Raw genomic sequence first — 27,271 nt, forward strand, 5'->3', positions numbered from 1 at the left:
GAGGAGCGAGGATCAAGCGAGGATACAAGAGACCAGCCTTCACAGAAGAAGCAGGCCGAAACATCCTTTTTTTTTAAAATCTGTTAGTGATTGAACGCTGCAGCCGATCGGACTGATCTGAAACCACATTACAACATCACCATAGTATTATTGTTGCTGTTTCTTGGACAGTGCATACGAATATAAACTCAAAACCAACAAAAGTTGCCACAGAGCGGTAACACAAGACGGACAGCTGATCCAGTTGTGCTGTCGTCATCAGAAACGGACATCGCTAAATAGGCATTTCCTCCACATCTTTTCCTGCATCTCTCCTTCTGTCTTCAGTGGGAGGATGCAAGGAAAAAATGCGAGTGAGGGAAACATGGATGCAGTTAAGGGAATTGGCATGTACCCACGGGTAACCTTTATTTAGAGAGGATAAATTCTTATTCAGCATACAAGAAAATGTCATAACTTAAACACAAGCAGCTGGACAGAAGCATCTAAAACCTTAGTTCACTGGTATTTTTTTTTTTTTGTACTTCTGTTTCTAAGGGAGGGAATGTTCATTTATACGCCAAGACTATCCTTCAACTTGAAAAGTTCAAGCTCCATCTTGTTGCGAGCAAACAAGGGGCATCCGTTCTAATGAAGTGACCTTGAACAGGACACTGAATTCCTCCCTTCCTGGGAATACTGCTAAGTACTCAGCTATGCAATCTTACCTCAGTGTGAAAAGCGGTATGATCCCCTATGGCTCAATACATTGCTATGCCCTCTGATGTATCTTCTGGGAATAATATCTATTTATTTACTTATTTTTACAACCTGGGTCTTGTTTTCATAGCTGTGGCCATCGTTCCTATTGGTTATATGATATCTAAACCACATATTTGGGGGTTAAATGTGACTGTTAATAAACTACAATAACTACAGCAGGGTCAGATTTGATTAGTTCAAGTTAAATACAGCCAACTGCCCCTGAATTGAACATGAATCAGTGTGAAAGACACATTGCTTGCCGTGACAGTGGCAGGTTAAGACAAAGGTTATTCACATCCCCTCAAGAAATGACACAGTTTTTTAGGCCGGTTGTGGAAATGTCAACATGCAAGTCACGCAAATATCAAAAGTTACAGTTAAAATGATTTGGGTGACTTTAGGAGTAGGATTAGCTCACACAAAAAGGTCAGGAAGCCCTGGCCTATACACCCATTCCCTCCTTGTCAATCCCATTAGCTTCCAGTGGCACCGCCCCAGCTGTGCGACCCGGGATGTGTCCCTAACGAGCTCCATTAGCAGTATTACCTGCATCCGGCGCGCGCTGGGGTCACGGGGGTCAACAGTAGACCAAAAGCTGAGATTAAATTACCCCTGGGGGAGGCACGGAAGGGAGGCTGTCTACAGTAGTCATCGACCCCCTCCCCATACTGGTCACAAACAGAGATTTTAGAGTAGTAGGTGGGCTGGCATTTACCATGCTGTTGTCTGGTTTGTACTTACTCTCTCTGATCTTATTTCAAACCCTGCAGAGCTCTTTAAGACAGGTTTTTCAGTATTCAGAGATCAAGGGCTTAGCCCTGAAATATTTCAATAAGTCTGGGGTCACGCTTCCAATGATAAATATTGCAATATCAATAAGTAATATATACTTAAACGATTATTATTATTATTATTATTATTATCCATCCATCCACCCGAGGAGGAACCGGAGGCTTCTGCAACGGTGCGGTTGGTCGGGACGGCGTTATCAGCTGTAACCGTCATATGAGAGCAGTGCAGAGCGGCGGCCGTGAGCTAGCCAGTGGGGCAAAAGATGGGTTTTAAGAGCATTTTTTGCTTCTGTAGCGGTGTCTAATATACGGATGTGAGGGGGAAGTGAGTTCTAAAGTTTGGGTGTAGCATATGAGAAGGCCCCGGCACCCTTTGTGCCGAGGTTGATGGCTAGTAGTGCCGTCTGCTGATGAAGACCGCAGGGAGCGGGAAAGCGGTGTGAGTCTGACCGAGGTCTGTGAGATAAGCTTATGGACTTAAGCCCCTTAAATTGCTGCCTATGGTTATAAACATGACCTACAGAGAAGAGTGAGTGCATGCTGTGATCATGTGACTATGATCACGACCGTATCAAACTGTGATTTGATCAGGGGTCTCAATGCAGCTGCCCAGGAATTACCGTTATAGCCTTGCAGAATTTATGACCGGCGATTCAAGTCACTATATGAATACATGTGCAGTCGACAGATAAGTGATCACAAAGAGTTGGAGCTAGGGTAGCCAAGCAGGGGTACAGTCAGTCAAAATACTATCCATTAGTACCAAAGTATCCAAAGTACTCATGACAAAAACAACAGTTTGCAGCGATGTATATAGCCGTTTTAGCATGAATAGCAGAATGAAAAAAAAAAGAAATCTAATTCAAATCAGCTCCTGTTACTTGCCAGCAGCAGCCAATATTTCTGGTGGGAGCTGGACAAAGAGGAAGAACCTCAATTACTGTGAGTGGAAGCGGCAAGCTCTGTGTGAGATCTGGAGTCCTGTGGAGCGCCGAGAAGCTCCAGGAGACCTCGGGGCTCAACCAACAGTGGTTCTTTCTGAGCACAGGTACTGTAACATCTCTCACTCTCAGACATACACATTATAAGAGCACATACACACAGAAACAAAAGCACAGCACACACACACATTCATATCCACCTGAGTCATCCCAAAGGCATTCACAACCACCTCACTAACAGCAGAGAAAAAAAAAGAAAGAGTGTGAAAGAGTGAAAAAAAAAACACACACTGCAGAACACACAAAAGGCTTCAGAGAGCACAGCTCAGTCTTGTCTTTCAGACGCAGCCGGAGGCGTTGGATTCTGGATACGTACACGTTGAGCTCCGAAGCACCGGTGCTCATTAAGCACCCATTTATGACCTTGAGGTAAAGAGGCAAGCCTCTCCATCCCCTTTAAAAATACAACCAGGGATTTATTTGACCACCCGAATGAAGGTCGTCTTGATAGCTTCTTTGCAAGAGGTAGGCTACTCCTCTCCTGTCCACAATAAGGCACATCCATGTGAACTCGCAGAGAAAACCACTTGTCACAATTTTCAAAATGTTCAACGTCTACACTGAAGCACAAGAAAATATGAAAATGGCTTAATCTCCTCTTCTTCTCCATCTTTTGGTTGGCCATGACAGAGTTAGCATGCAGCTCTAGCTCTGCTTTTTCTGGCAATGTGTGAAACCCAAAGTGTTTCCATACTTTACTGTATGTGTAGTGTTGACTGATTTATGTGTATTTACAATTCAGCGCTTTATTTACTTCATGAATATCACAATAAGCTCTGCAACTTCCTCAAGATGCGCGCAAGGACGTTTCCCTTTTTAGCCACTTGAATGCACATTTACAACCGTTATCCATTCAGCAGATTCTGCTGAGTGCTGATGTTGCAGTGACCTTCCTCATTTTCATGCCATCATTATAGACACAATACATTCACACCTGCAAGTCCAGCAGAGACATCAGCAAGTCACCTTTCAGCTTCGCTCAAGTGGGTGCTGATCGTATTTGTTTCTTGTTCAAGGGTACGACGGCAGTACTGTTATTTTTTTCACAGGCTGAATAGCAAATGCAGTACGTTTAGGAATTTGTTTGAATTACTAATTCTGATCCTGTGGTGTGTTCACAGTTATTCATCACAGGTATTCATCTTCCATTTTATATCCTGTTAAACATCACTGGGGGCTGGACCTTTCCCAGCATGCACTGGGCGAAACGCAGGCTATCACAGGGCTGATACATATAGACAACCACATTCATCACATTCACATCCATGGGCAATTTATGGGCCAGTTCACCCCTTATCTCTTTCAACTGCAGGAGGAAACTAATTATTATTTTCAAACGTTTTGTCTATAAAATGTCACAAAACTGTGAAGAGTCATCAAAAACTATCATAAAATCCCCAGAGATTTGGCATTCACCTCCAAATTGATTGTTTTGTCCCATTAACTGTCCAAAACACAGACATATATTCAATGTGCGATGATTACAAAACAGAGAAAAACAGAACATCCTCACATTTGAGTCTAAGGCTGCAAGTACGGATTATTTTAATTGTTGATTATTTTCGCGATTAATCGATTAGTTGTTTGGTCTACAAATATGTCAAAACAGGGTGGAAAATGTCGACCAGTGTCTCCCAAAGCCCAAGGTGATGTCCTGAAATGTCTTGTTTTGTCCACAACTCAAAGATGTTCAGTTTACTGTCATATAAGAGTAAAGAAACCAGGAAAATATTCACATTAAAGAAGCTGGAATCAGAAAAATTTGACCTCTTTTTCTTAAAAAACCACAGAACCAAACCGATTTAACCGATTAATCGATTATCAAAATAGCTGGCGATTAATTTAATAGCTGACAACTAATCGATTAATCGTTGCAGCTCTATTTGAGACGAAGGAGGCCACAGATGTTTTTGCTTGATAAGCCTTATACATTTACCGGTTATCAAAACTGAAGTCAGTTCATTTTCTGTTAATCCATCAGCACTAACACCCATGCAGGCATGAGGAGAACATGCAAACTCAACACAGAAAGCTCCCTGTTTTGGCATGGTTGTGTTTGAACCCGGGACTTCCTTGAAACACGTTCACCCAAGCACAGGTAATCAAACAAACCCTTTACAGTCTCAAACCATTAATGTCAATTCATAAAACTTCCTATAGAAAATCTCTTTCAAAATCTATGGTGGGTGGGTACCCTCAACATGTGGCACCACCAGCACAGATTCAGTGAATCTTCATATGCCGTTTTATGGACACTTTCATCCAATATGCCTTATAGTACAGTAACAATGCAGTATGACCTTAGTGATGCTACGACAACTTCCCTTTGAGCTCTGCAGAATGCACTAAAGCACAATGTTAATGCACTGGAGGACAAACTGGGATCAGTGCCAACGTTTAAATTGGCATTAGAGTCGGTTAACAGCTGAATAGAATTATTGGGTCAGTAGGAAAAGGAGAAACATCCTTCTTTGACTGAATGTTCCTCTTTCACCAGAAGCCCCATTCTGATGCAGGTCACACAGCATGATAACCTATACGTTAACACCTACTCCCTGTGTCAAACATACTCGAGGAAATCATGACTAACTGTTAAACGGCGAGGAATATTCAAGACAAAACTCAATTTCAGAAACTATTAATCACCATGCGAGTGGATCCATTTAGGGGGGGTGAGGATAAAATTTTGTAGTGAGCAAATAATGTAATCACTCCGCTTCACCTAGTCTTCATTTGGCTAAGCCGCTGACTCTGTGTGCTCTGAGTGTTAAAGCACACGCGCTCTGACCTTTTCCTCATCATAAATCACATACTACTGTTCTGCTGCCAGGATTTTGTTTAACCCAATTTGTCACCGAGGACACCCCCCTTCCACCCTCGCTGCAGATCCACACAGTGGGACTGGTAGCGTGGGATTAGTGGGCGGATCAAAGCATGCCATCCAGACCTCTCTCTTGCCTTGTAATCACGGAAGTCAGTAGCCTCTGGAGCTGATAAGTCCAGGCTACTGGCAGTTACTAGGCAAAAAGAGAGAAAGACTGGAGACTAGAGCTGCAACTAAAACATCTATTTCCAGTGATTCATTTGTCAATTATTTTTCAAGCATTTAGTCTATTAAAATAGTAGGGCTGTTAAAGTTAACGCGATAATAGTGCGTTTACACAAATTGGTTTTAACGCCACTAATTTGTTTAACGCATTAGTGCAATTTGCGATTTTCAGGTTGTAGCAGGCTCAGTTTTAAAGATAGAGTGGCATCATATGAAACTAGAAAACCTGGGAGCAGTTCTATTGCCTCCACACAGCTCTCAACATGGCGACAGCTCGTAACTAGAGCTGCTAACAGTGAAAACAAAAGCAGTAATGCTAAGGGAGCTAACAGTGTTAGATGGGCGCTATGCTTCTGCGACGGTGCAGTCAGTCGGGACGGCGTTAGCAGCTGTAACCACCTTATGAGACCAGTGCAGAGCAGCTGCCGTGAACTAGCCAGTGGGGCACGCTCACATGCACAAAAATGCACTAAACGCATGCACAGCCAGCACAGCGATGTCAAAAACAAAAAGCAAGGAGAAGCTCAAATAACAACACACACAGATGGAAAGCGACTTCACTCTCTACTCAGGTAGACGTTACTCCACTATATCTTTACATAGCAAATAGTTGTTTGTTGCTGTATTAATGCTCTGAATATCACATAGAGCACCTTTAACTCTTCTGTGTTTGATATCGAAAAGTCAGAACTGGTCCAAATGATACGGAACCACATTTGCAGAAGCACAAACATGGTAAAAAAAAAATATGTTTTTTGTGATATAATCGTGAAGCTTTGTGTTTTAATGATGTATAATTTGCCCGGGTTGTGTGAGTAATCAACTGGATGCCAATCATAACAAACCCCGCTCTCAATCTGTATTCTGCTGCTTGTTCAGGATTAATCGATTATCAAAATTGTTGAGTGAATTTCTGTTGATCGACTACTGGATGTTTTACTACTTGAAACATAAAGGAAAAGCAAGGAATATTTACAAGAAAGAGGCAGCCAGCTACACAGACTGAAAACCAGACAGACAGATGCTACACACACACACACACACACACACTGACATTATTATGACAGAAACGGGTCACGGAAGGTGTGCCAAGAATGTCAGACAAAATGTGCTGTCAGAAGGGCAATTGCTCGGTTGTGATCGCCGTTTTCGGCCTCTGCGGGTGTGACAATAAGAATAACTGAAATCATTTCTGCATGCGGGCAACCCTGATCTATTCACAGTGCCAATTCACAGACTTCTCACCATACAAGGCTCACAGGGTACTTCAGGGTGAATAAGTCAATGGGAACGTTTGCCACAGCGCACTTTTACTCCGCCGCTGTGGTCATGTAAACTTCCTGTGGCACCCGACACTTCCTCTTTGGAAACATGAATGAGCTCAAGTGGAGAGGGAGCTTTATAGAAACTGAGGCGTGTGACATCTACGATCCAAACCCTCTAATCGTAACAACCACTTATGTTTTGTTTTAAGTCTAACTGGTTATTCCTCTTAGAATGTCTCTGCAAAGGACTTGCAGTAAACTTCACTTTGTCCTCTCCCTCCACACCATTCTGCTAAAATTTAAAAGCAAATAATCTCCAGCTTTGGATTCAAACTGCTAACACCATACAGGTGGTGTTTACGAAACCAACAAGATTGGCAGCTACATCTCCATTTCACTGACACATTTTATATGCAAAAAAACAACCAGACGATGAGCTTTATCTTACAAAGGTTGCACTGCAAAAATGTGCTGCTGAACTACACAGTTCACACTTAGTTTGTAGACGATTACACAACAAGCCAACAAAACACAGATCCAGAGACATGATCAACTTGAGGTGTGTCTAACAACCACCACCAGGCATGGCACCTTGCTCCATCACCTGTGCAAACCTGAATGGACCCTGCATGTGTTAAAGCACGTGTACTGTATGGACCATGAACATCTTGTTAAACTGCTGTATTATCACAGATGTACTGATAGTGGCTCTGCACTGGGCTTGTTGTGACAGGAAGGTTCACAGCATCCAGGAAAGGAATGAGATACTGTAAAAAAGAAAATGTCATTCAGCTTTCCAAACAATGCCAAGTGGCCAAGGATGAGATTGAAGCAGAGCAATGAATAGGCTGCTGAACTACACAGTGATATTACACTTGTTTGTAGACGATTACACAACAAGCCAACAAAACACAGATCCAGAGACATGATCATCTTGATGTGTCTAACCACCACCACCACCAGGCATGGCACCTTGCTCCATCACCTGTGCAAACCGGAATGGAACCTGCATGTGTTAAAGGTCCCATATCATGCTCATTTTCAGGTTCATACTTTTATTTTGTGTTTCTAGTAGAACATGTTTACACGCTGTAATGTTTAAAAAAACATTTATTTTCCTCATACTGTCGGCCTGAATATGCCTGTATTTACCCTCTGTCTGAAACGCTCCGTTTTAGTGCATTTCGACGGAATTGCGACGAAATTGCAACAGAATCCCGTTGCTAGGCAACAGCTTGGGTCCATGTGTACTTCCTGCCCAGCTGATATTCACATACACTGCAGGTATAAACTGGGACACATTTAGAATGTTTACATTTAAAATTGTGTAAAGGGTCTAAATATTGTATATTTGTGACATCACAAATGGACAGAAATCCTGACAGCTTGTTTCAAATTCAGAGTTTCTGAATAAGGGCTGTGTGTATTTCCCTGTGGATTGAGTGTTTTGATACTTTCACAGTATTTATATAGGACTTAAGCCTGCTTTATAATAAAAAAAACATGAAAACCTCACTTGTTTTATAATATGGGACCTTTAAAGCACGTATACTGTATGCACCATAAACATCTGTTAAACTGCTGTCTTATCACAGATGTACTGATAGTGGCTCTGCACTGGGCTTGTTGTGACAGGAAGGTTCAAAGCATCCAGGAAAGGAATGAGATACTGTAAAAAAAAAAATGTCATTCATCTTTCCAAACAATGCATGTCAGTGCACCAAGGATGAGATTGAAGCAGAGCAATTCATAGGTTGCATATATGAGAGTGTGTTTATACAGACACAAAACATAGCCTGGAGCTGTCACAAGCTGGTTTTGAAGAAGTGCAACTCACCTGTGACATCTGGGGTCTGAAGTTGATCTCCTTCAGGTCCACTGATCCCGGCGAGAGGTTGTGCAACATCTGGCACAGCAGCACCCCGTCTCGCAGGGCCTGTGCCAAGTCGAAGACGACCGCCGAGGGCCACACGACCCGGTGGTTCAGGGGCAGGACCTTGCAGTCTATCAACCACCGGCCGCATTGTCTCCACTCCTCCATATCGACTCTCTCCTCCTCACAAAGTAACCGACTCGTCGAACAGCTTCACTGGCGCACACAAGCACGGTCGACTCCCTTATATACCTGCTTATACCTGATGTCTTAATCATTCACTTATCAGCAAGATAATCAGGCAATTTCGTACGTCACCACCGCACTATATCCCCATGATACCAGACGCATGTCAGCTCTCCTCCTGTCTCCACAACATGGAAATGAAGAAGACTCAAATAGAAATCCCAGTTGAGCGGACCTTCTCGGCGGCGGTGTGAGCAGACAACAGAGGCGTGCTATGGGCATTTTCTCCTCTTCATTCTTAAAAAGTTTGCTTCGCATATCCAAATCCAAATGAAAAGGGGTGTTACAGTAGTACAGGCTAGTAAAAACAGCTGGCTGGGTGCAGCGGTTTGTCATGTAGCGACTTCACTATAGTGGCTCACATTTCAGTGAAGCAGCAAACAGGACAATGTGGGGCAAAAAAAACAAATTGTCGAAGAGTTACCCACCGCATTTTGCATTTTCCTCGTGAAGTTAAACGTCCAGAACTTCTTGTAATTTCCACAGCAAACAAAAAAAGAGAGGAATACACAGCAGGAGCAGCTTCCACGGACCTTCTTTCAGAGTCTAAACAACGCTCTCCTGCAGCGGAAACATGTCCAGGGAGGAAAAAAAGAAACAAAGTAGCAGTCAGTGTTTACATTGATCCGGTTAGTTACTTTGTTTGGCGCCTTTCTTCTGCATGACGCCCAAAATAGCGTCGCGCGCGTGTGTGCATGTACAGCTCGGCTTGTCTGTGATTTCTGCTGCCTCCCTTCCGCTCATGTCCTCTCTCTCCCTCTCCCTCTCTCTCTCTATGTCTCTCTCTCCTCGTTTCCCGTCCCGGAGATGTTTAGCTGCTGGTCCCAACTCCTCCAGAGACCTGAGAGACCCACGAGAGAAAGCGTCCAAGGCTTCTCGCGCTTTGGGACAAGCTGGCACGTGCTAATTATCTTAAGTAAACTTGAATAGCGTGCCCACACTTTTCGTTAAAGAGGCTCCATAGTCCCTCCAAGAATGTGAGTTTTCAGGGGATATTTTGGTAAGTGAGAGTGAGAGTATAGGGGATGTATGCGCCCTCTGACGGAAGAAGCGCGCACTGCAACGTGCTCCTGAAACAAGGAGGGTTAAAGGGACAGTTCAATCAAAACAACACTCAAGTGGCATTGACTGTTAGCAGGTGCACTTTTATTGAAAGTAGGGAATAGTTTTCAGTGAATCTGCTCACTGTGAAATGGATTATTGTGAGTGTTCACCTGATAATATTAAAACAATGATTTGGGATTTATTTTTTTTAAAGGGGCAGTCCACCAATTTTATATTATATTATATTATATTATATTATATTATATTATATTATATTGTATTGTATTGTATTGTATTATATTATATTAGATTAGATTAGATTAGATTCAACTTTATTGTCATTGAACATAATACAAGTACAACGAAATGCAGAATAAATAGGATAGGCAATCCAGGCACTCCAAAATACCCAAAAAAGTAGCAACGAGGAAGAGAATATATTAAAAAGCCTTTATTTTAGTGGCTAAATCATTTAAAAAGCCAACATGTTTCGACCACTGTAGGTGTTCGTCAGGGCTTACAAGCAAACATACAACGAAATGCAGTTTTGCATATAACCAGAGTGCAAACCAGTAAAGTGCTGATAAGACAATATACAAATGAGGATATATTGGTGTATGTACATAGGCATATACATATAGATTGCAGTTAAGGTGCAAAGGATCGTCATGTGTTATATTCTGACGAATGAGAGCTTAACTATAAGTTACATACTGGTGAGATATTGTATAAACAAATTGGTAAGGATAATAAAGACTCAGGTTCAGTTAGATTGTGAAATATTAATCTGTGAATATAAAAACACACCATACAAACCATTACATTTACTACAGTTGGAAACGCTCTCCATACTCTGCTACTGAAAAATGTGATTGGCTTGTCATGACTTGTCTCATCATACCTGTTATTTTTGGTGATGCCATATAGTCTGAGCCAACACTCTGGAGGTGGCATATTTCACACCATGTTTGTATTTTAAAGCACATGTGTAAATGATCAAATTAATGAAGGTTGGATTCCAATTAGGGTCATGTCTAGAAGTCTCTGGATACAATCATCTACACACAATCCCAGTTGAATACTGATTCATTTCCTGGTCGCCATCACTCATCTTTTTGCTATTCCTGTTTTTTTTTCTAATTGTCTTCTGTCGTTTACTTTGGGTTTTGTTTTGTCCCCTTCTTAAATTGTTCACTTCCCTTGTTCCGTTCCCAATCTCTCTCCTCTTCATTAGCTTTCCCAATGTCAGTCCTTGTTAGTAAAATAATCTCAATTGGTCAATTAATCACTCGATTGTCACTAAAATCAATGTGCCACCTGTTTCTTGTTAAACCCTCTCTGTCATGTCTCATTACTTCCACGACTCAGTCATAATCGTCCCTTCCCACCTTCAGATTTCCACAGGGATGTGTAACACATTTGGCAAATTTATCTCCAGGCATATAAAATAGAGCGGCGCAGCAAAGTCTGATGTTACGAGCTTCTTTTGTATCTGAAAGGTTGCTGATTGTAAAGCTGGATTTATACATGGAGACCTTGCACAAGTGGACACATTGAAATCAATATGGCTTAAAGGAAGGATTCAACCACTTATCAACTCTTTACTGCTGAATATTGTGTCAGGGGCATCTTCTTCCTGACTGACTCCCACCCGAATATGTTACAACCCGATTGGATGTCAAGAGGGTCTGGAGATACAACACGCAAGATGTTTTAAATGAACAGTGTGTAGTATTTAGAGGGATATATTTGCAGAAATTGAATATAATAGCTCCAGACAGGGGCTCTGGGCCTGTTATCGTTTTGCAAGTGTATTGCAGAAACCATAGCTGCAGTTTCGCACTGCCTATGACCCCATACTAATGGAGTCCTCAAAGAGCTGAATTAAAATTCCCACCTCGAAGGTGGGGAATTTTAATCACTGCTTCTTCCCCCTGCATTCATCCAAAGTATGAGGGTGCATACACTATCAACACATTTTCATCCCAACTCGTCAAATACGCCCCATGGCGTCACTTTATTTTCGGTATCAAAACCACTATAGTTACCCATGGTAATTTTCGCTCTTTAAACTACGTCACTACAATCCCGGCACACTTTCCCGGAGTGTTTACTGTTGCCGTGGATGGGTTCTCTGATGCACCTGTTGCCGCTAAGATACACAGAGTAGGGGTCTTCGTCTATGAGCTACACCTTTTATTTTCTTTGGCTGCCAGCTTCACCTCACAAAGACATACAGACTGTTCACAGCTTTACTTTGGCATCAACTGTTTCCATGATGTGCTGCTGCCCATCATTTCTGACCTAGAGGTCCAAACCTGCAGTTCAACAATCAAAGCCAACAACTAACCGATGTCCTGTTTGACAGTGTTTCATGTCGGGGTCTTTCACACCCAGGTAGAAAAGTATTTCCCATTGTTTGCAGAGTTTGCAGTGATATAAAACAACAAGTCTGGACCATGACCCATATCGAGAGTCCGTAAGCAAAATTCAAGTCTCAGTTTGAACCATTCAAGATGCCTGAACAGTGGTCTGAGCATTTCAGTGTGGACCTAGTGAGACTCCTTCCCATCTCCTGCAGTTTCAAACATCTACTCACTACGACGGACAGGACAGCCAGAGAGCCTGAGGCAGTTTCGTTTACAGTGACTGTAGATGTGGTCAGTCTTTCAAGAGTGCTGGCAGTGTATTCCCCAATTCACCTCAGGCTTCTGGGCCCTAGGGTTAAAATCGCAACAACCAGCAGACCAAAAGTCCTCATGGAATCACCCGGAGATCAGTTTCAGTCTCATCAGTTACTGTGTTGTTGGACATCAGGATAAAACCTCCAAAAAACCTACAATCCTTTTCTACAGGGCATATATGCAGTTTATGGGCATTTGGAAGTTTCATCCCTTGTGGTCTCCCACATTTTAAACCCAGTTCTGGGTGGCGTTCTTATACTTTCATTAGTCCCAACCTTCACGAAGCAGACAAATACCACACTGGCTGTGGAAGCTATGTTTTAATGCAACATTTCTTCAAGATTATACCAGGTCTGGACTGGTACCTTGGGGCATATAAAAATGGGGGGAGCTAGGTGAATGGCTGCTGATAATGTCCTTTGCACAATGCATTCTGTCTTTGGTCTTTGAGTTTGGCCGATGGAGCCATGAGATCACTTAACATTTAAAGAGCCCCATCAGCCTAAAATGTGGCGTTTAAATCTTTAAACAGGCTTTTCCTGTCGGGAACTGCGCTGCCAAACTCACACCAGCTCCAGAAAACCTAAGGAAACCATTGGTACCAATCAAGCTAGCTTGTCAAGAGGAGGCTAAATAACGCTCCAAAGTTAGACTCAATTTTGGCAAGGAAAAACTGGCATGGCCATTTTCAAAGAGGTCCCTTGATCTTTGACCTCAAGATATGCAAATGAAAATGAGTCTATGGGTACCCACGAGTCTCCCCTTTACAGACATGTAAAGTGACCTCTAGGATAATCACAGCGTCATGAAACTTTACAACCACAAGCTAGAGACCTATGGCATTCAGAGGATGCATGGCTTTCCTAGGTAGATCAAAAATAAGGGACGTTTCTGAGCAGTTTCCAGAACAGAAGTGCTCGCCATCCAATCGCTCAAAAATGCAATTCTTGCAGAAATCTCCAAATGTCAAACATTTTTTGATACCAAATCACAGCATGGCTTTTTCTATGGTGTTCCTCAAGGTCTTGGTGTCTTAATATGGTATTTTTGAGGGATTATTGATCATTTTGATCAATTCTTGAGTGGTAAAAAATTGTTAAATTTAGCAACAAATGGGAATGGCCATCATATACTTCCATCATAATATTCTAAGCCCTTATACACTTTTTATTATAATTAATAAATCAATGAATTAATTAGTTTATTTTTAAATTTCAGAACAATTTGACACAGTGCTGAACTTCTTCAGGTTTCTAGCTTTCAGAGGATGTACATCACTTCTATGTGCTATATATTGTTGACCTGCTATCTCCCCTAAAGACCCCCTGTCTCCCGGGTCTATGGTAAAGAGGGGTGGCGAGGAAGAGTCAGCACAACAGTAAGCACTTTACTGAAAACCAACAGATAATATTCAAACACGAGAAACTTTAAGGTAAAGTAGCAGACAGCCTAAATGTTTATAGACAGGGTTGGCCTAGCTGGTCCAGTAATACTGCTGAGTATAAGTTTATTGTCTGGGGGCAGCTCCCACCAGTGAATACAAATGTACTGTATGTGAATGTGATGCAGTGCAGTGCTGCAAAATAACATACTCAGCAATCTTCTTGGATAAGTAATGCTTTTAAAACAGATTAATAAGCTCCATATATTTTGTTACCGATTGAGCATATTAAAAAAAAAAAGAGAGGCTCTCACTTTATCTTTTTTTTTCTAACTATCAGCTAATTTGCAATTAAGATTCTCGCTTTATGTCACATTAGCATGAATCGTTTCCCGAACAGAAGTTCATATACAGGTCATTCTGCATACCTTGATTCAAATTGACTAACAATTTGTTCTCTGAATGTTCTACAAGGTGGTGAAAAGAAAATGAAAACCAGAGATCCATTAATCACAGCAAACACAGTGTGGTGTGATGTGTCTGGAGAGTTGCATGTGTGTGGTCTTTTTAAGCATTGGCTTCACGCTTTGTGAGCGATGGATGGCCAGAAGTGGCAGAAATGACTAGTTGTCATTGAAGTTGAGGCATTGATCAATCACGCCCCAAGGTTGTCGGCCGGCGCTGAGTGGCATGTTCCGCGTGGCATGATGGGAGTGCGGGTTACAAAGAGCACGTCTCCCTGCGACATGCACAGGGCAAGGACACAACATCCTTTTACATTGTTTCATAAAAAGAGGAGCGTCTCTTCTTTAAAGCGGCAGTAGGCAGAATGTTTTTGGCATCATTGGGCAAAAATTCCATAATAACCTTTCAGCATATTGTAATTCAAGTACTCTGAGAGAAAACTAGACTTCTGCACTTCCTCATGGCTCTGTTTTCTGGCTTTAAAAAATCTAAAACTTCGGCCAATCACAGATCATTTCAGAGAGAGAGCGTTCCTATTGGCTGTTCATTCAACAAAGGCTGCTGTCAATCACTCGCGAACACTGATCAAACGGTCAAACTAGGGAGGGCTGATCAAATATGAATCATTATTCTGTTACTGTAATGCCAAATTCTCGCATTAAATGTTTTCAGAAACATCTTGTAGTGTACTGTTTAGCTGTAAAATGAGAAAGATTACCTGTCTCATGCACTACTGTCAGGATATAGTGAACGTTTTTTAAAAAAGACTTCTTTTTTTATCATATTTGCTCCAATTCTACCCACTGCTGCTTTAAATTAATGTTCCTTCTTTAAAATAGCTTTTAGTTGTTTTCACTAAATGAAAATCACTTTAAGCTGCATTTCTCTCACGAGGCAATTGACAAACAATAATGATAAAAAAGAAATGCATAGAATACAGGCTATATAACCCATCCCAACTGCAGTACTTTCATAAATACACAAGTGAAAACCATGACAATTAATGTTAATACAGCTTGGGATAGTGCATGATGGCCATCTCCTGGTTGATTACTGAACTGCAAGCACTGTTCCACTCATATCTTCTCTCTGCCAATATGAGCCAGTGCTTTAGTACCAGTCTTCCCATACACACTACATCTCCAGCGCTTCCAGCCCACGTTGAAAAGAGTTAAGCACCGAGATCCGACGGAGCGTGAAGCTGGCCGAGGCACCAGCTGTTTGAACTGGTCAGCTTTGGGCGTGTGCCAGTTTCTGCTGAGCAGTTGGCAGGCCAGCTGAAAGTGGAGTAAATGTTCCAGGCGAGAGGGCTTTTTTCTTTCACACTGGTGTAGACTGTTTACTAAAGGGCACAATGTTAAGGGCATTTTACACCTACTCTGTTAAAGGGGAACACCACCCAAATTAAGAATTCCAATATATTGTTTCCATGGCAACAATGGCCTAGGAAGGGTTGTCGGGAGCTTGACCCATACAAGGGGCAAAAGGTCAGGATATCTGTGTACGCTAAAATTAGCAGTAAATTGCTGGAGCAGTCTTTTGATTTCTCTCATATTCTCTCAGACATACCAAAACATGTAACTATGTAGTTTTATTTTTGTATGTATTTTTTTATTGTTATTATTTATTTCGTATAAAACGTCACAAAATAGTGAAAAATATCCGCCATTTTCCGGAGCCATAAGTGTTTTTGCTTGATAAATAACTTAAAAAGGTACAGTGTATAGCATTTAGGGGTATCTATTGGCAGAAATTGAATATAATATTAAAGGGGAACACCACCTAAATGAATAATCCCAATATGTTGTTTCCATGGCCTATGAAAGTTCAATAAATATTTGGAAACTTGAGCTACTCTCTCTAAAAGCCTGAAACCAGAGAAGTCTCAAACTTGTGATGTCATCGGGTATAAAGTCTGGAGCTGCTCCATAGACAATGAGTGGGAAACTGATTTTGTGGACCCACAGAATGTTTGTTTTCTTTTTTCTACCCACATGAGCTTTATTCTATTTAAGTGCTCTCTGTTGTGAAACAGAAAATGTCCCCATATACTCAGAACATTCCCCTGGGTGCTCTCAGTGGCATCTGGAACATCTTTCCCAATTCATTGTCTATGGAGCAGCTATACACTTTATACCCTATGACATCACAAATTTGAGCTTTGGCACTCTAACTTGAGATTTGGGAGAGAGTTGCTCATGTTAAATGATATTTTTGTACTGTCTTGGACCATAGGAATAAAATGTATGAACTTTGAAAATGGGTGTAATTCCCCTTTAAATAAACACAAGGCAAAATTTGTGCTTTTACTTTTATTGACAAAAAATATCAGAAGAGACAGAGCAGATAGATGAAATACTAGGATCTCATCACAAGGTAAAGGTATATTAACAACAACCAAATAGTTGGAAAAACAGTTTGAAACAAAAACTTACAAAAGGGACCATTTCATTGTTTTTGTTTTTTTGTTCATGCTGTGGTTCATTTACTACAAATAACATCCCTGCTCTTTAGGCTGTTTCAGATATTTGAACATGACTTTCCAGACCCCAGTTGATTGTTTTTGTGTTCACACTGAATACAAAATCTAATAGCTGAGACTTGAAACAAGTTAGGTAGCCAAAGTTACATTATGTTTGCAGGTTTGACAGGTCTGCACTGCATTACCATGCAACAAAACGGCAGGAGACACAAATAACAGTGGACATGATGTTCACTTTGAAGGATCACTGAACTCAAGTCTCTGCAAGTTGACTTTCATACCACGATGTTAAGAAGCCAGGGTGGAGGGGAAAAACACAATTAAATCACTACATCGTGCTGAAAATATTCAGTAGAAGTAATTTATAGTAAATGGACTACAGCATGCAAAACACTGAGTGTGGCCCTTTACAAAAGGTCATTCAACAGTTTATTATAAACAGTGCATTTAATGCTCCGGATGGCAACCAAATTAATTTGTTTGCGAAGACACTAAAATTCAAAACAGAGGTCAAGACATAAATAAAACAAAACATTTTAAATGTTAAAATAAAAAGGTTGAACTTGAATTGTCAAGTGCTGAACTATAAAAAAAAAAAAAAAAATAGATGCATGATCGCTATGGCTACTATTGAGAGCTGTCTAGAGCAACAACTGGATGTTTAAAAGAATATAACTGCATTCCTACGGCGTATTTCAAAAAGGCCTATACTGTAATTAACCAGTATGGACCAAATGAGTGACGGAGACAGGATATTGGTTGAAACTCAGATGTAATGAAAAGTGCCGCAGCCCCAGCAGCATGCCATCCAGGCTATGTTGTGAATTTATAGCGTCTGATAAGAAACACCAGTGACGGATATTGCGGTTTATAAAGAGAGAGTGAGGAAAGCCACACTGAATACAAAAACGCTGTGTGGGAGGTTTGATTTTCCAAAAATTTGAACATAACACAAACATAAGCCACATTTTGAAGAACTCTCGTTTGGTCATAAAAGAAGAAATAAATACAAACATTACAGCTGTCACGAATCGCTGTTTTCTGTACTGGAGTCGATGGAGCTGCTGGTGGCAGAATCTGAAGAGCTGCTGAAGCCGACGTGATGAGGCGCAGCTCGACTGCTTCTCTCTGGATGAAGGGAAGTAAAGGAAGCAATCAATTAAATGCTACGGATGCTGATGGCATTTAAATGTTCTTGGTATTTAGCACCTTAATATAAAATGATTCAAAGTAAGATGGGAGGAGGGCTTTATACTTACTTTGAAATTTCTTGAACTTCTTATACAGACAAGTCTTCACGTATTGCTCCAGCTCACGCAGAGTGGACGGCTTCAGTATCTCGAAGTCGATCTCGATCTCGTCCGCTTTGGCGTCGCGCATCGAGGGCTCCCGTCTCTGAATGATGTGCACCACGCGACCCAGCTTCAAGCCAGGTAGCCGGTTAATGTCGAGGCTCAGCTGGTGCTTCTCGTCGTACGTCATCTGCAGAGTTTCGTCGTCTGAATCCCAGACTTTGCTTTCCTTCCACGACTGCCTGAAATTCCAGACAACGCAGTTAAAAGACCTCTCTATGGAAGTGTCATACTATGAAAGTTCTTCAGTTATGTAAAACGTCCTACCTGTAGCTGCCTTTATGTTGCCAGCTGTCCTCTTTCTTGTCCTTTTCTCTTTTCTTCTTTGGTTTAATCACAGGGACTTCAGAGTACGCAGAGAGTTGTTCATGAACGACTTTAAGCTGGGTAAAGTGTCGACAAAAATGGTCTTTTTCACAACTAAGAAATGAAGCCAGAGAGCAGTTGCTGTGTGCTACCAAGTTCAAATCTTTCAAAACTTTAAATAATTAAACAAAAGACCAATGAATCCATCAGGAAAACCAGGGATGTTGCAAAGTAAAGAGTCACTTAAATAACAAGACTCAGAGTTAGAGATCTGTGTGGAAACCCACCTGTCGGGCACCCACCTGTTCTTGCAACTCGCTAAGTCGGTCGGCACCCTCCTCTGCCAAGTCTGATTTGTCTAGGCTGGAGGAGTTGTTGGCGTCTGTCCCACTAAAACCTGCACTCTTAGCAGACGCGCCACTCACTGGTGAAGGCAGCTCAACCGGCTCGTCTGGGATCTTTGCGAACCTCTTCTCGAACACACCCTGAAGCATGCACGACGAAAGGAGAATCGAGTGAAATTAAAAACTGAGCCACTTAAATTAGTTAATTATTAAATTTTATGATTCAAAACACACCTGAAGTTTTATGGCCTTGGAGACAACTTCATGATGTGGAGGGTTGTATTTGTAGCAATTGGAAAAGATTAGCCGGACGTCTGCAGCGAAGCCTTGTGCGTCCTGGTACTGTGCTCCCTCCAGCTTTTTCTGGAAATGAAAAAAGTCATCAAAACAACGACCATCATGCAAAATCAGATGAACCATAAGAGGAAATGCATTCATACTTTAACAGCGCTGAGATCCATGGGGTATTTGATGATCTGGTGGTAATCGTGTAGCTGCAGAGCTTCAGCGTCGACAGGCTTGTAGAAAGGCCAGGCGTAGGCGAGGTATTTCTTGGACATCATTTCCTTCAGGAGTTCGCGGCAAAACTTGAGCTGTTCGGATTCTTCTTGTGGCAACTCCTTTTCTCCAAAGTCCTTCTTCTTAGAGGGATGGATGGCTCGGCCCGCGCTGTCATATCTCCTCTTGCTTCGTGATGAATCAATCAAGCTGTTTACGGTTGCTGAGGAGAAATCAGTGTCGCCGTCTGCCTTCCGCTTCAGCCCTTTCTTCTTCATTGGCACAAAAAAAACCCCACCACAATAAGGTAAAATTCTCCTCATGATCTATAACTTTAAAATAATATGAAGAGACATAAATGGCGACTCACTTTTGTGGAGGTGTGTGAGAGGTCTTTGGGCATCGGGGGTGAGCTGGAGACCGTGTAGCTGAGGCTTGGCGGAGATGAGGGCGACACAGCTGAAGAACACATTGTCACAGCTTCATTCTGTCCACCTGCAGACATGTAATAAACACAAATTAAAAGGAATAGAGAAAGAGGAAAAAAGACACCAAAATATATATCTTAGGCGAAGTAGTAATATCATTTTTTACTCCTCTGATTTCAGGAAAAAAAGCACACACACAGGCCTGTTTTTCTTAGTGGCGGTGAATTTGTGCGCCCTCAAACATGTACGCATTAAATGAGTAGAGACGCACCCACAATTACCATGTTGATAACCGTATACATTTCCAATGTGCATTATCATTTAGGTGGAATGAGGAGAGACACGCTTAAGAAGAAACCCAATTTCTGTGACTGCAAAATCAAACCTTACAAGAGGACCCACAGGGTAGAAAATAAGTATTTGGTCTGGAGCTCTGAGCAGTGTCATTTCAAAACAGAAAGAAAAAAAAAGAAGAGAGGCTGAGGGTCACTGATGCGGTTAATCTCAGCTGCTGGCTGAACTGTCAGAGACTTTAGGGTGGCACTGATGCTCAATGCAGGCTGAAATATTCAGCTTTTACGCACACAATGACGGTCACAATGTTTTGCACACCTGTAAAATGCTATGGGCCAAATTAAGGAAACACATATGTGTTAAGGGAGCTCTTGGTGAAACCTCTTGATTTTATTAAATAGATTTTAGATGTTCATACCTGTAAGTTCATTACCTGGATTGCTGCTTTTTCTGCCCCTCCCTTTGGCAGCGTGAGGAGAAACCTCCACTTCCCTCTGGTCCATCTGGGCAACTTTTTGCAAGAACACCTTTTCCACGGCGAGGGCCATCAGCACTATGTCATCTGTAGGCTAGAAGACGGTGGGGAGTCTGTGAGGATCTAGTTTCTGTGAGGCGAACCGGCGTGGTGCTTTTTCCCAATCACGAAGCTCCTTACCTTGTTATAGATGTAGCAGTTGGTGAACATGGTGTTGAAGTCTTGCATGCATTCAACTGCACTCAGATAGTAGTTGTTCTCCAGTCGTTTCTTGATGGTTCCCAAGTCCATGGGAGACGTTATTATCGTATGATAATCCTGATTAAGAAAAACAGTCAATGTGTCAGATGAATATAGTCTTTCAAAAGGATCTGATGAAGAAAAGTTTAGTAGTGCACAATCCCTGCATTTCAACGGTTACTCACTTCCAGGATCATTTCAGTTTAATAAAATTTGATCTTTATTTTCATAGTTTTTTCTGCCATAAATCATCCACTTTAACACCCTTATTACTCTGGATATGCCATCGCTTTAATTGGGACTAATTAAGAGCTACAGAAGGGACTACTTAAGAAATAGTCCCTATTAAATTAGTTAATCAAGTTAGTTAAATTCCATAATTACCTACTTAAAAGTATTAAGTAATGAATTAAATACTGACTAGCATGTAATGACGTACAAAAATACAGTATTACAGATTCAAGGGTATTGTAGAAAATTCTTTGTTCATTCATTATGTTATGTGTTTCATAAATATTGGATGAGATCGAGACCTAGTGTAATGCCACATTCCAGTGCCTCGATACTCACTGTGTTGTTGTTTAAATGGGGCGTACATGAGGATTAGGAGGAGACAAAAAACAATGGAGAAACAAAAAAAAAAGTGGTAAACAACACTTAAGAAGACAACATCAATGGCAGCAATGAAAGAAAGACAAAAACAAGAGGAAATTTAAGGATTTAGAAGCAGTTTTACTTCAGTGACAGAAAAGAGGAAAGGAGACCCTTTCCGACAAGGCAAAACAAACACATACATGACATTTTAGACGGATGACAGACAGTTACAGTTACACAGTGGGAGTTCCTGTGTGAAAAGAAATTACCAAGTTCAGGCGTCCAAAGCCGATACGCAGCTTTAATTTATTTGTAAAGAACAGGGGTTTTTTTGTACAAAAAAATGTGGTAGCAAATATACAACTGCCTCTAACAAGGATATTTATGCAGCTAGTAAAATAGCATGTTACAGAGAGCAGATTTACAGCTTTCCAAAGCCACTATGAAAGCCGCAGATGTGGGTTTATTTCAGGAATTATTTCCTGATGTGTTTTTGATGTGCAAATTCAGGGCAGGTGGTAATAGCTACATTAAAAATGTCTAACCCGTACATAATAACTTAAACTTGTCATTTAATTTCCTTAAAATTGTCAAGTCAGCACACTGACAGCTGTTGTTGCCTGTTGGGCTTGCGTTTGCCATGTTATGATTTGAGCATATTTTTATGCTAAATGCAGTACCTGTGAGGGTTTCTGGACAATATTTGTCATTGTTTTGTGTTGTTCATTGATTTCCAGTAATAAAGAGACATACATTTGCATAAAGCAGCATATTTGCCCACTCCCATGTTGATAAGAGTATTACATACTTGACAAATCTCCCTTCGAGGTACATTATGAACAGAAAAAAAAATTGATTAATCGCGATTAACTATGGACAATCATGCGATTAATCGTGATTCAATATTTTAATCAACTGACAGCCCTAATTTATTAATTTTTTAATACATAAATAAATAAAAATAAAAACTAACAACAAGCACTACACACTGCAGTGTGCTGCGATAAATGCTGGATTTAAAGCATCTTTAAAATGTTGTGAAGCACATTGACAACATTTGCAAACTACTCACTGGTATTCCAAGAGCGATCGCATCAACAGGGTGGTGAAAAGGCCAGGCGAACTGGTGCCGCCACAGGGATTTCATCACTACATTCTGCATGTACTGCAGCTGGTTTGTCCTCCGACCAGGCCTGCTGGGGTCGCTCACCTCGGGAGGCGGAGGATTCACAAACCGTGGAGGGTCCGGGTTCGTGTCTGCTGACATGACGATAGCAGCGACTGGTCTCCAAAAGGTGAACACAACCTCTGCTGGTTTCTGTTATCTTCTGTGAATTCTTTCGTCTGTCAGCTCATCAACGGCTGTGAGGGAACGCCGGCTCACTTCATTCATAGTTTTCACACCAGAAAATGTGATCTGTTGACATAAAAACAAGAGTTATGCGAGCGCGGTAGGTCAGAGATCATTCTTATGGTCCAGAAATATATACAGAACAGGCAGCCTCTACTGACAATGTAGCCTAACGCAACTATGGTTGATCTATGTTCAAATTTGGATGCAGTGCAGGGGTGATGGGGATGGACTCTCAAAAACAAAAGGTCATAGCAGAATACAAAACCTCACAAACACATTAAGCCTGAATTTTGACAACAAAAACACAATAGACTCCATACCAAGGTAAACTGTCAAGTCTGAGTTCAACTTGGTATGCAACAAAAGACATTATTGAAGTCGAAAAGATCACATGAATTAATCTGGTGTTTTTGTTTACTTTTTGGACAAGCCAAGGAGACCTATATCAGTGATGACTGAAATGTTTGTTCCATTTGTTTTATTGTTATTTTAATGACAAATAATGTGTTAAACTGTGGCTTTCTTTTCTTCTTTGGTTTAATCACAGGGACTTCAGAGTACGCAGAGAGTTGTTCATGAACGGCTTTAAGCTGGGTAAAGTGTCGACAAAAATGGTCTTTTTCACAACTAAGAAATCAAGCCAGAGAGTAGCTGCTGTGTGCTACCAAGTTGGAGGGGATGCAACATGAAGTGTTAATAAAGACAAGGAAGTCTCATTGCACCGCATGTGATCTTATCAATCAATAATATACTACTCAAATAATGAGAGGAGTCAGAGAAGAAACAAAAAAATCATCTGATCTGATATACTTCATGCATCTATTTCTCCCTGCAGTATATTTGAGAGGCAGAAAAAAAAAGACAGCACAAATATTTTGTTGTGGTAGCAGCTCAAATCTACACCAAATCTTTAAAAAACTTTAAATAATTAAACAAAAGGCCAATGAATCCATCAGGAAACAAGCCAAATCTTAGATTAAATGTGATTTTTGGGGGTGTTTTATTGTCACTTTGTATGTTTTTTACTTATATACATATATATGTTGTACAATTTAAGACTATACAACATAACAAAAAAAAAAAATGAATAGTATACAGTGCAGGAAGAGGCAAACTGGGCTTATCTGAAGCCTCCACCCAGAGACAAGATTAATATAAAGAAATAATATGACTACATAATAGTGTTAAACTGTGGCTTTCCCTATCTTAGTATAAAATGTGATTTTGGGGGTGTTTTATTGTCACTTTATAAGGGGGAAAAGTGGCCAAAGATCATCTCAGATTAGAGATTTTTAAAGGAAACACATGGCTTTTAACACAATTGAAGAGGAGACTGTGTAGCTTCACAGGTAAGTTACAGTAAGTGCAATAAATTAACCAACTGGCTTTAACTAGTTGACTCTTGACACATGTGAAAGCTGACTTTGCAAAGAATTAGTTTTTTAAAAGTACAACAAATAAAGCACCACACCATCTTACATATAGGGAAAGCTAGCAAAAGTGTGTGAATCTACAGCTACAGCTGGTGTTGTTAGCTTTACTGAAGCTAACTGGCTAGCTGGTTCTCAGTGTCATAAACTTGTAAACAACAAGTCGCCATTACAAAATAAGGAATAGTCATTAGCATAAACTAAAGTCTCACACTGCCAACTTAAGGACTTTGCATACAATAGTCAATTCCCAGAGTCCTGCTTTTGTTTTGAGGAGGTCGAGTTTCAACACAGAGCTAGTTACCTTAACAAGTTAGCTAACGTTACCTGTTATCCTCACACAACCTGGCAACCTGGCGACACCATTGTTGTAGAGTTGTTTACTAACTCGTTTTCATGAGAAGGCAGGTTAAAATGAGAGTTCAGGAGGCTTCGGAAGATGCTACACAAGCCCAAGTAGAAAGCCCAGTTATCCAGAGTGCACTATAGAGCACCTTTAAAACTTTCTGACTGATACCTAAAAGTCAGAGGTATGAGGAGCGCGCTCTGCTTCCCCCGATATAGAGCGTCATAGGCGGATAGTAAACCGACACCGCCACCTACTGCGCTGGAGGGTGTACTAGTGATGGGAATTCAGGCTCTTTTTAGTGATCCAGATCATTTGGCTCAGCAAACCAAGACGAGCCGGCTCTTTCGGCTCCCAAACGGCTCTTCATTGTACCACTTCTGCCTTTTTTTATAATTCACCCAAATTTAGCGCTGTTTTGACCTATGATTACTATGTGTGCACATATATCACTTAAATTATTCAATATAATTATACTAAACCTTATCATTTCCAGAATACCATAACTTTACATGCTGCTTCGTTTCCGACTGTCACTCATCTTGTCTGCTATTCGCGCACCGCACTCCTCTCTCTTTCTCTCTTCCTTCTTCTTTTGTAATTTGTGGCAGACTACGCATCAGAGGTCACAGGTCACTTGTAGATCGCCATTGGTTGGCTTAAATCCTGTGCGACGAAGATGGCTGATTACAGTCTTTGTTGTTTCGCTGTGCTTAGTATTGATTTTAACGAGTGGTCTGTGACGCCAGTTTTTGACAGTTCTGCCTGCATGAGGCTTCTTTCTGCATGATATCTGGCACAGTCCATCAGTACATGACTTACAGTCTCTGCCTCTCCACAGATGCACTTTCCATTTGGGTGCTTACCAACCAGTGCCAGCCCATGATTTAGTCCACAGTGACCCAGCCTCAACCTCGTTATTGCCGTGCTATCCCTTCTGCCCATTTTTGCAATTAATGTGCACCTTAGTGTTGGCTGTATTGACTCTCTTTCTCTCCCTCCTGCTCTGTACCTGTAGACCGTCAGCGCGCCGCACACCCCGCCGCACACCCCACCGCACACCCCGCCCCTCCCTGCTTGATCGTATGATCCTTGTCTATCATCACATGATTGGTTGCACGAACATTATTAACAATTTGCAGTCACAGTCAGTGCATGGAGTGCCCGTGGCGCGGAAAAGATCACCCTATCATTCTGCCTTGAATTAATAAATAAATAAAAAATGTCTCTCAAACAGGAGCCGTTTCCCATCGTTCACTTAAAAGAGCCGGCTCTTTGAACCAGCTCGTTCGCAAAGGGAGCCGGCTCCCATGGTTCACTTAAAAGAGCCGGCTCTTTGAGCCAGCTCGTTCACAAACCACACATCACTAGTGTGTCTGGCCATGCTAATATAACTATATAAAATAGTTTGTATTGACGGTGACAAAGAGGGTATATGTCTAACGTTACACGTCGACATTTCAGGCTACTTTTAGACAGTACATTCGTTTGCTTTTAGTGCCATTATCTTATATTATTAACTGCCTTGAGGTAAATTAGTCAAACTCCCAATAATTGAGCCCAAAACAGTCCACAAACCTTCCGAAAATGACCTTACCATGTTAAAATTACCAACATGCATAAACATGGCAAATTGGCATTATAAATCAGATTAAAACTTACTTTTCAGCAGGGTAAACTGGTAAAAACCACTCCTAAAACAACATAAGGGACAATATAAGTATTTCTTCTCCTTCTTCTTTGGTGTTTATTGGCAATTGGCAAACCAGCTTAGAGGTGCATTACCGCCACCTGCTGGACCACTGGAGAATGGAACAGGAGATTGTGCAGAAACATAATAATAAAAAAATAAAATAAATAATAAAAAGGCTCTCGGATCTCCTATCCGTGACCCCCCCCTCCCCACATCTCATGCTGGACATGAAACAGACATTTCAGGACTACTATTTGCACTGCCACTTCTATTTATCTATTTATTAAGTATTTATACAAGGAGAACTACTGGAGAGTCATTGGGTTTTAATATATAGCACTTTTAAAGACCTGATTGCTTTTATACTGCTTTTACTCTGTTAATCATCCTGTCATCCACTTTTTATTCTGCTGCACCATCGCACTTTGTTCACTGTGTTATGTTCTATGTTTGTGACTGTGTTTTGTATGTCTGTGTTTGCACCTTGTGTTTGCACCTTTTATAATTATTTTTAATTTTTATTTTAATTATTTATTTAAAGGGATTATTTGTAACTTTGTACGCGAATAAATGTAGCGGGTCGTCACACATGCGCGCTCGCATACGCGCGTTCGCGTGTAGCCGCTGTACCCTCCTCCTCTGCCTGCTCGCCTTCACTCAGACAGCTCAGCTCGCTCCACCTCTAGACGTGAACGCGCGCTCACTCCACACTGCAGTAGAGTTAGTTTAGCTCTGAGAATATCTAGTGAATGCACAGGGGACGTTTGTTCAGAAATAACTGCTGCAGCTCCTCCAGACCAACAGAGGTTCCGTGTCTTGTGAGGTGACGGAGCTTTACGTTGTCTTCTCGTTACCGACCGGGTGCCGGTGTCTCCTCTGCTCTCTCCGGCTG

At 41.3% G+C, this 27,271-nt stretch overlaps 2 protein-coding genes across 19 annotated transcripts in view; both read right to left on the reverse strand.

Moving 5' to 3' along the window:
* Positions 1-10,015, reverse strand: part of vav2 (vav 2 guanine nucleotide exchange factor) — a 222,021-nt gene extending 212,006 nt beyond the window's left edge. For 7 of the 13 annotated variants that reach the window (XM_037753449.1, XM_037753456.1, XM_037753450.1 and 4 more), the window contains exon 1: positions 8,688-10,015. In XM_037753449.1, the coding sequence (XP_037609377.1) occupies positions 8,688-8,891 (204 nt within the window). In that variant the 5' untranslated portion in view covers positions 8,892-10,015. The remainder of the gene's footprint in view (positions 1-8,687) is intronic. The other 6 variants (XM_037753457.1, XM_037753447.1, XM_037753453.1 and 3 more) reach the window with 2 other exon arrangements.
* Positions 10,016-16,840: 6,825 nt separating this feature from the next.
* LOC119478610 (bromodomain-containing protein 3-like) lies at positions 16,841-26,499 on the reverse strand. Of its 6 annotated transcripts, none has more exons than XM_037753459.1 (11): positions 26,349-26,499; positions 22,629-22,973; positions 20,903-21,040; positions 20,681-20,816; positions 19,896-20,020; positions 19,468-19,797; positions 19,262-19,390; positions 18,971-19,168; positions 18,645-18,760; positions 18,285-18,559; positions 16,841-18,153 (listed from the first exon to the last, which is right to left on the reverse strand). In XM_037753459.1, the coding sequence occupies exons 2-11, from the start codon at positions 22,821-22,823 to the stop codon at positions 18,050-18,052; spliced, it is 1,746 nt and encodes a 581-aa protein (XP_037609387.1). In that variant the 5' UTR covers positions 22,824-22,973; positions 26,349-26,499; the 3' UTR covers positions 16,841-18,049. The 6 variants fall into 6 exon arrangements, with proteins under 6 accessions (XP_037609387.1, XP_037609389.1, XP_037609391.1 ...); XM_037753461.1 differs by lacking the exon at positions 26,349-26,499 and adding an exon at positions 24,668-24,940 and having other exon boundaries at positions 19,468-19,794; XM_037753463.1 differs by lacking the exon at positions 26,349-26,499 and adding an exon at positions 24,668-24,937 and having other exon boundaries at positions 18,986-19,168; positions 19,468-19,794.
* Positions 26,500-27,271: the final 772 nt, after the last annotated feature.

The sequence above is a fragment of the Sebastes umbrosus genome, chromosome 19, assembly GCF_015220745.1.
Source record: "Sebastes umbrosus isolate fSebUmb1 chromosome 19, fSebUmb1.pri, whole genome shotgun sequence".
Lineage (NCBI taxonomy): Eukaryota > Metazoa > Chordata > Actinopteri > Perciformes > Sebastidae > Sebastes > Sebastes umbrosus.

Bases quoted from the DNA above. Each gene is read 5' to 3' on its own strand.
- LOC119478610 (XM_037753459.1), bottom strand. From the start codon at position 22,823: ATGTCAGCAGACACGAACCCGGACCCTCCACGGTTTGTGAATCCTCCG. The intron at 21,041-22,628 runs GTGAGTAGTTTG...TTTCTTAATCAG, and splicing joins CGATCGCTCTTGGAATACCA to GATTATCATACGATAATAAC. The intron at 19,391-19,467 runs GTATGAATGCAT...TTTCATTTCCAG, and splicing joins TGGATCTCAGCGCTGTTAAA to AAAAAGCTGGAGGGAGCACA.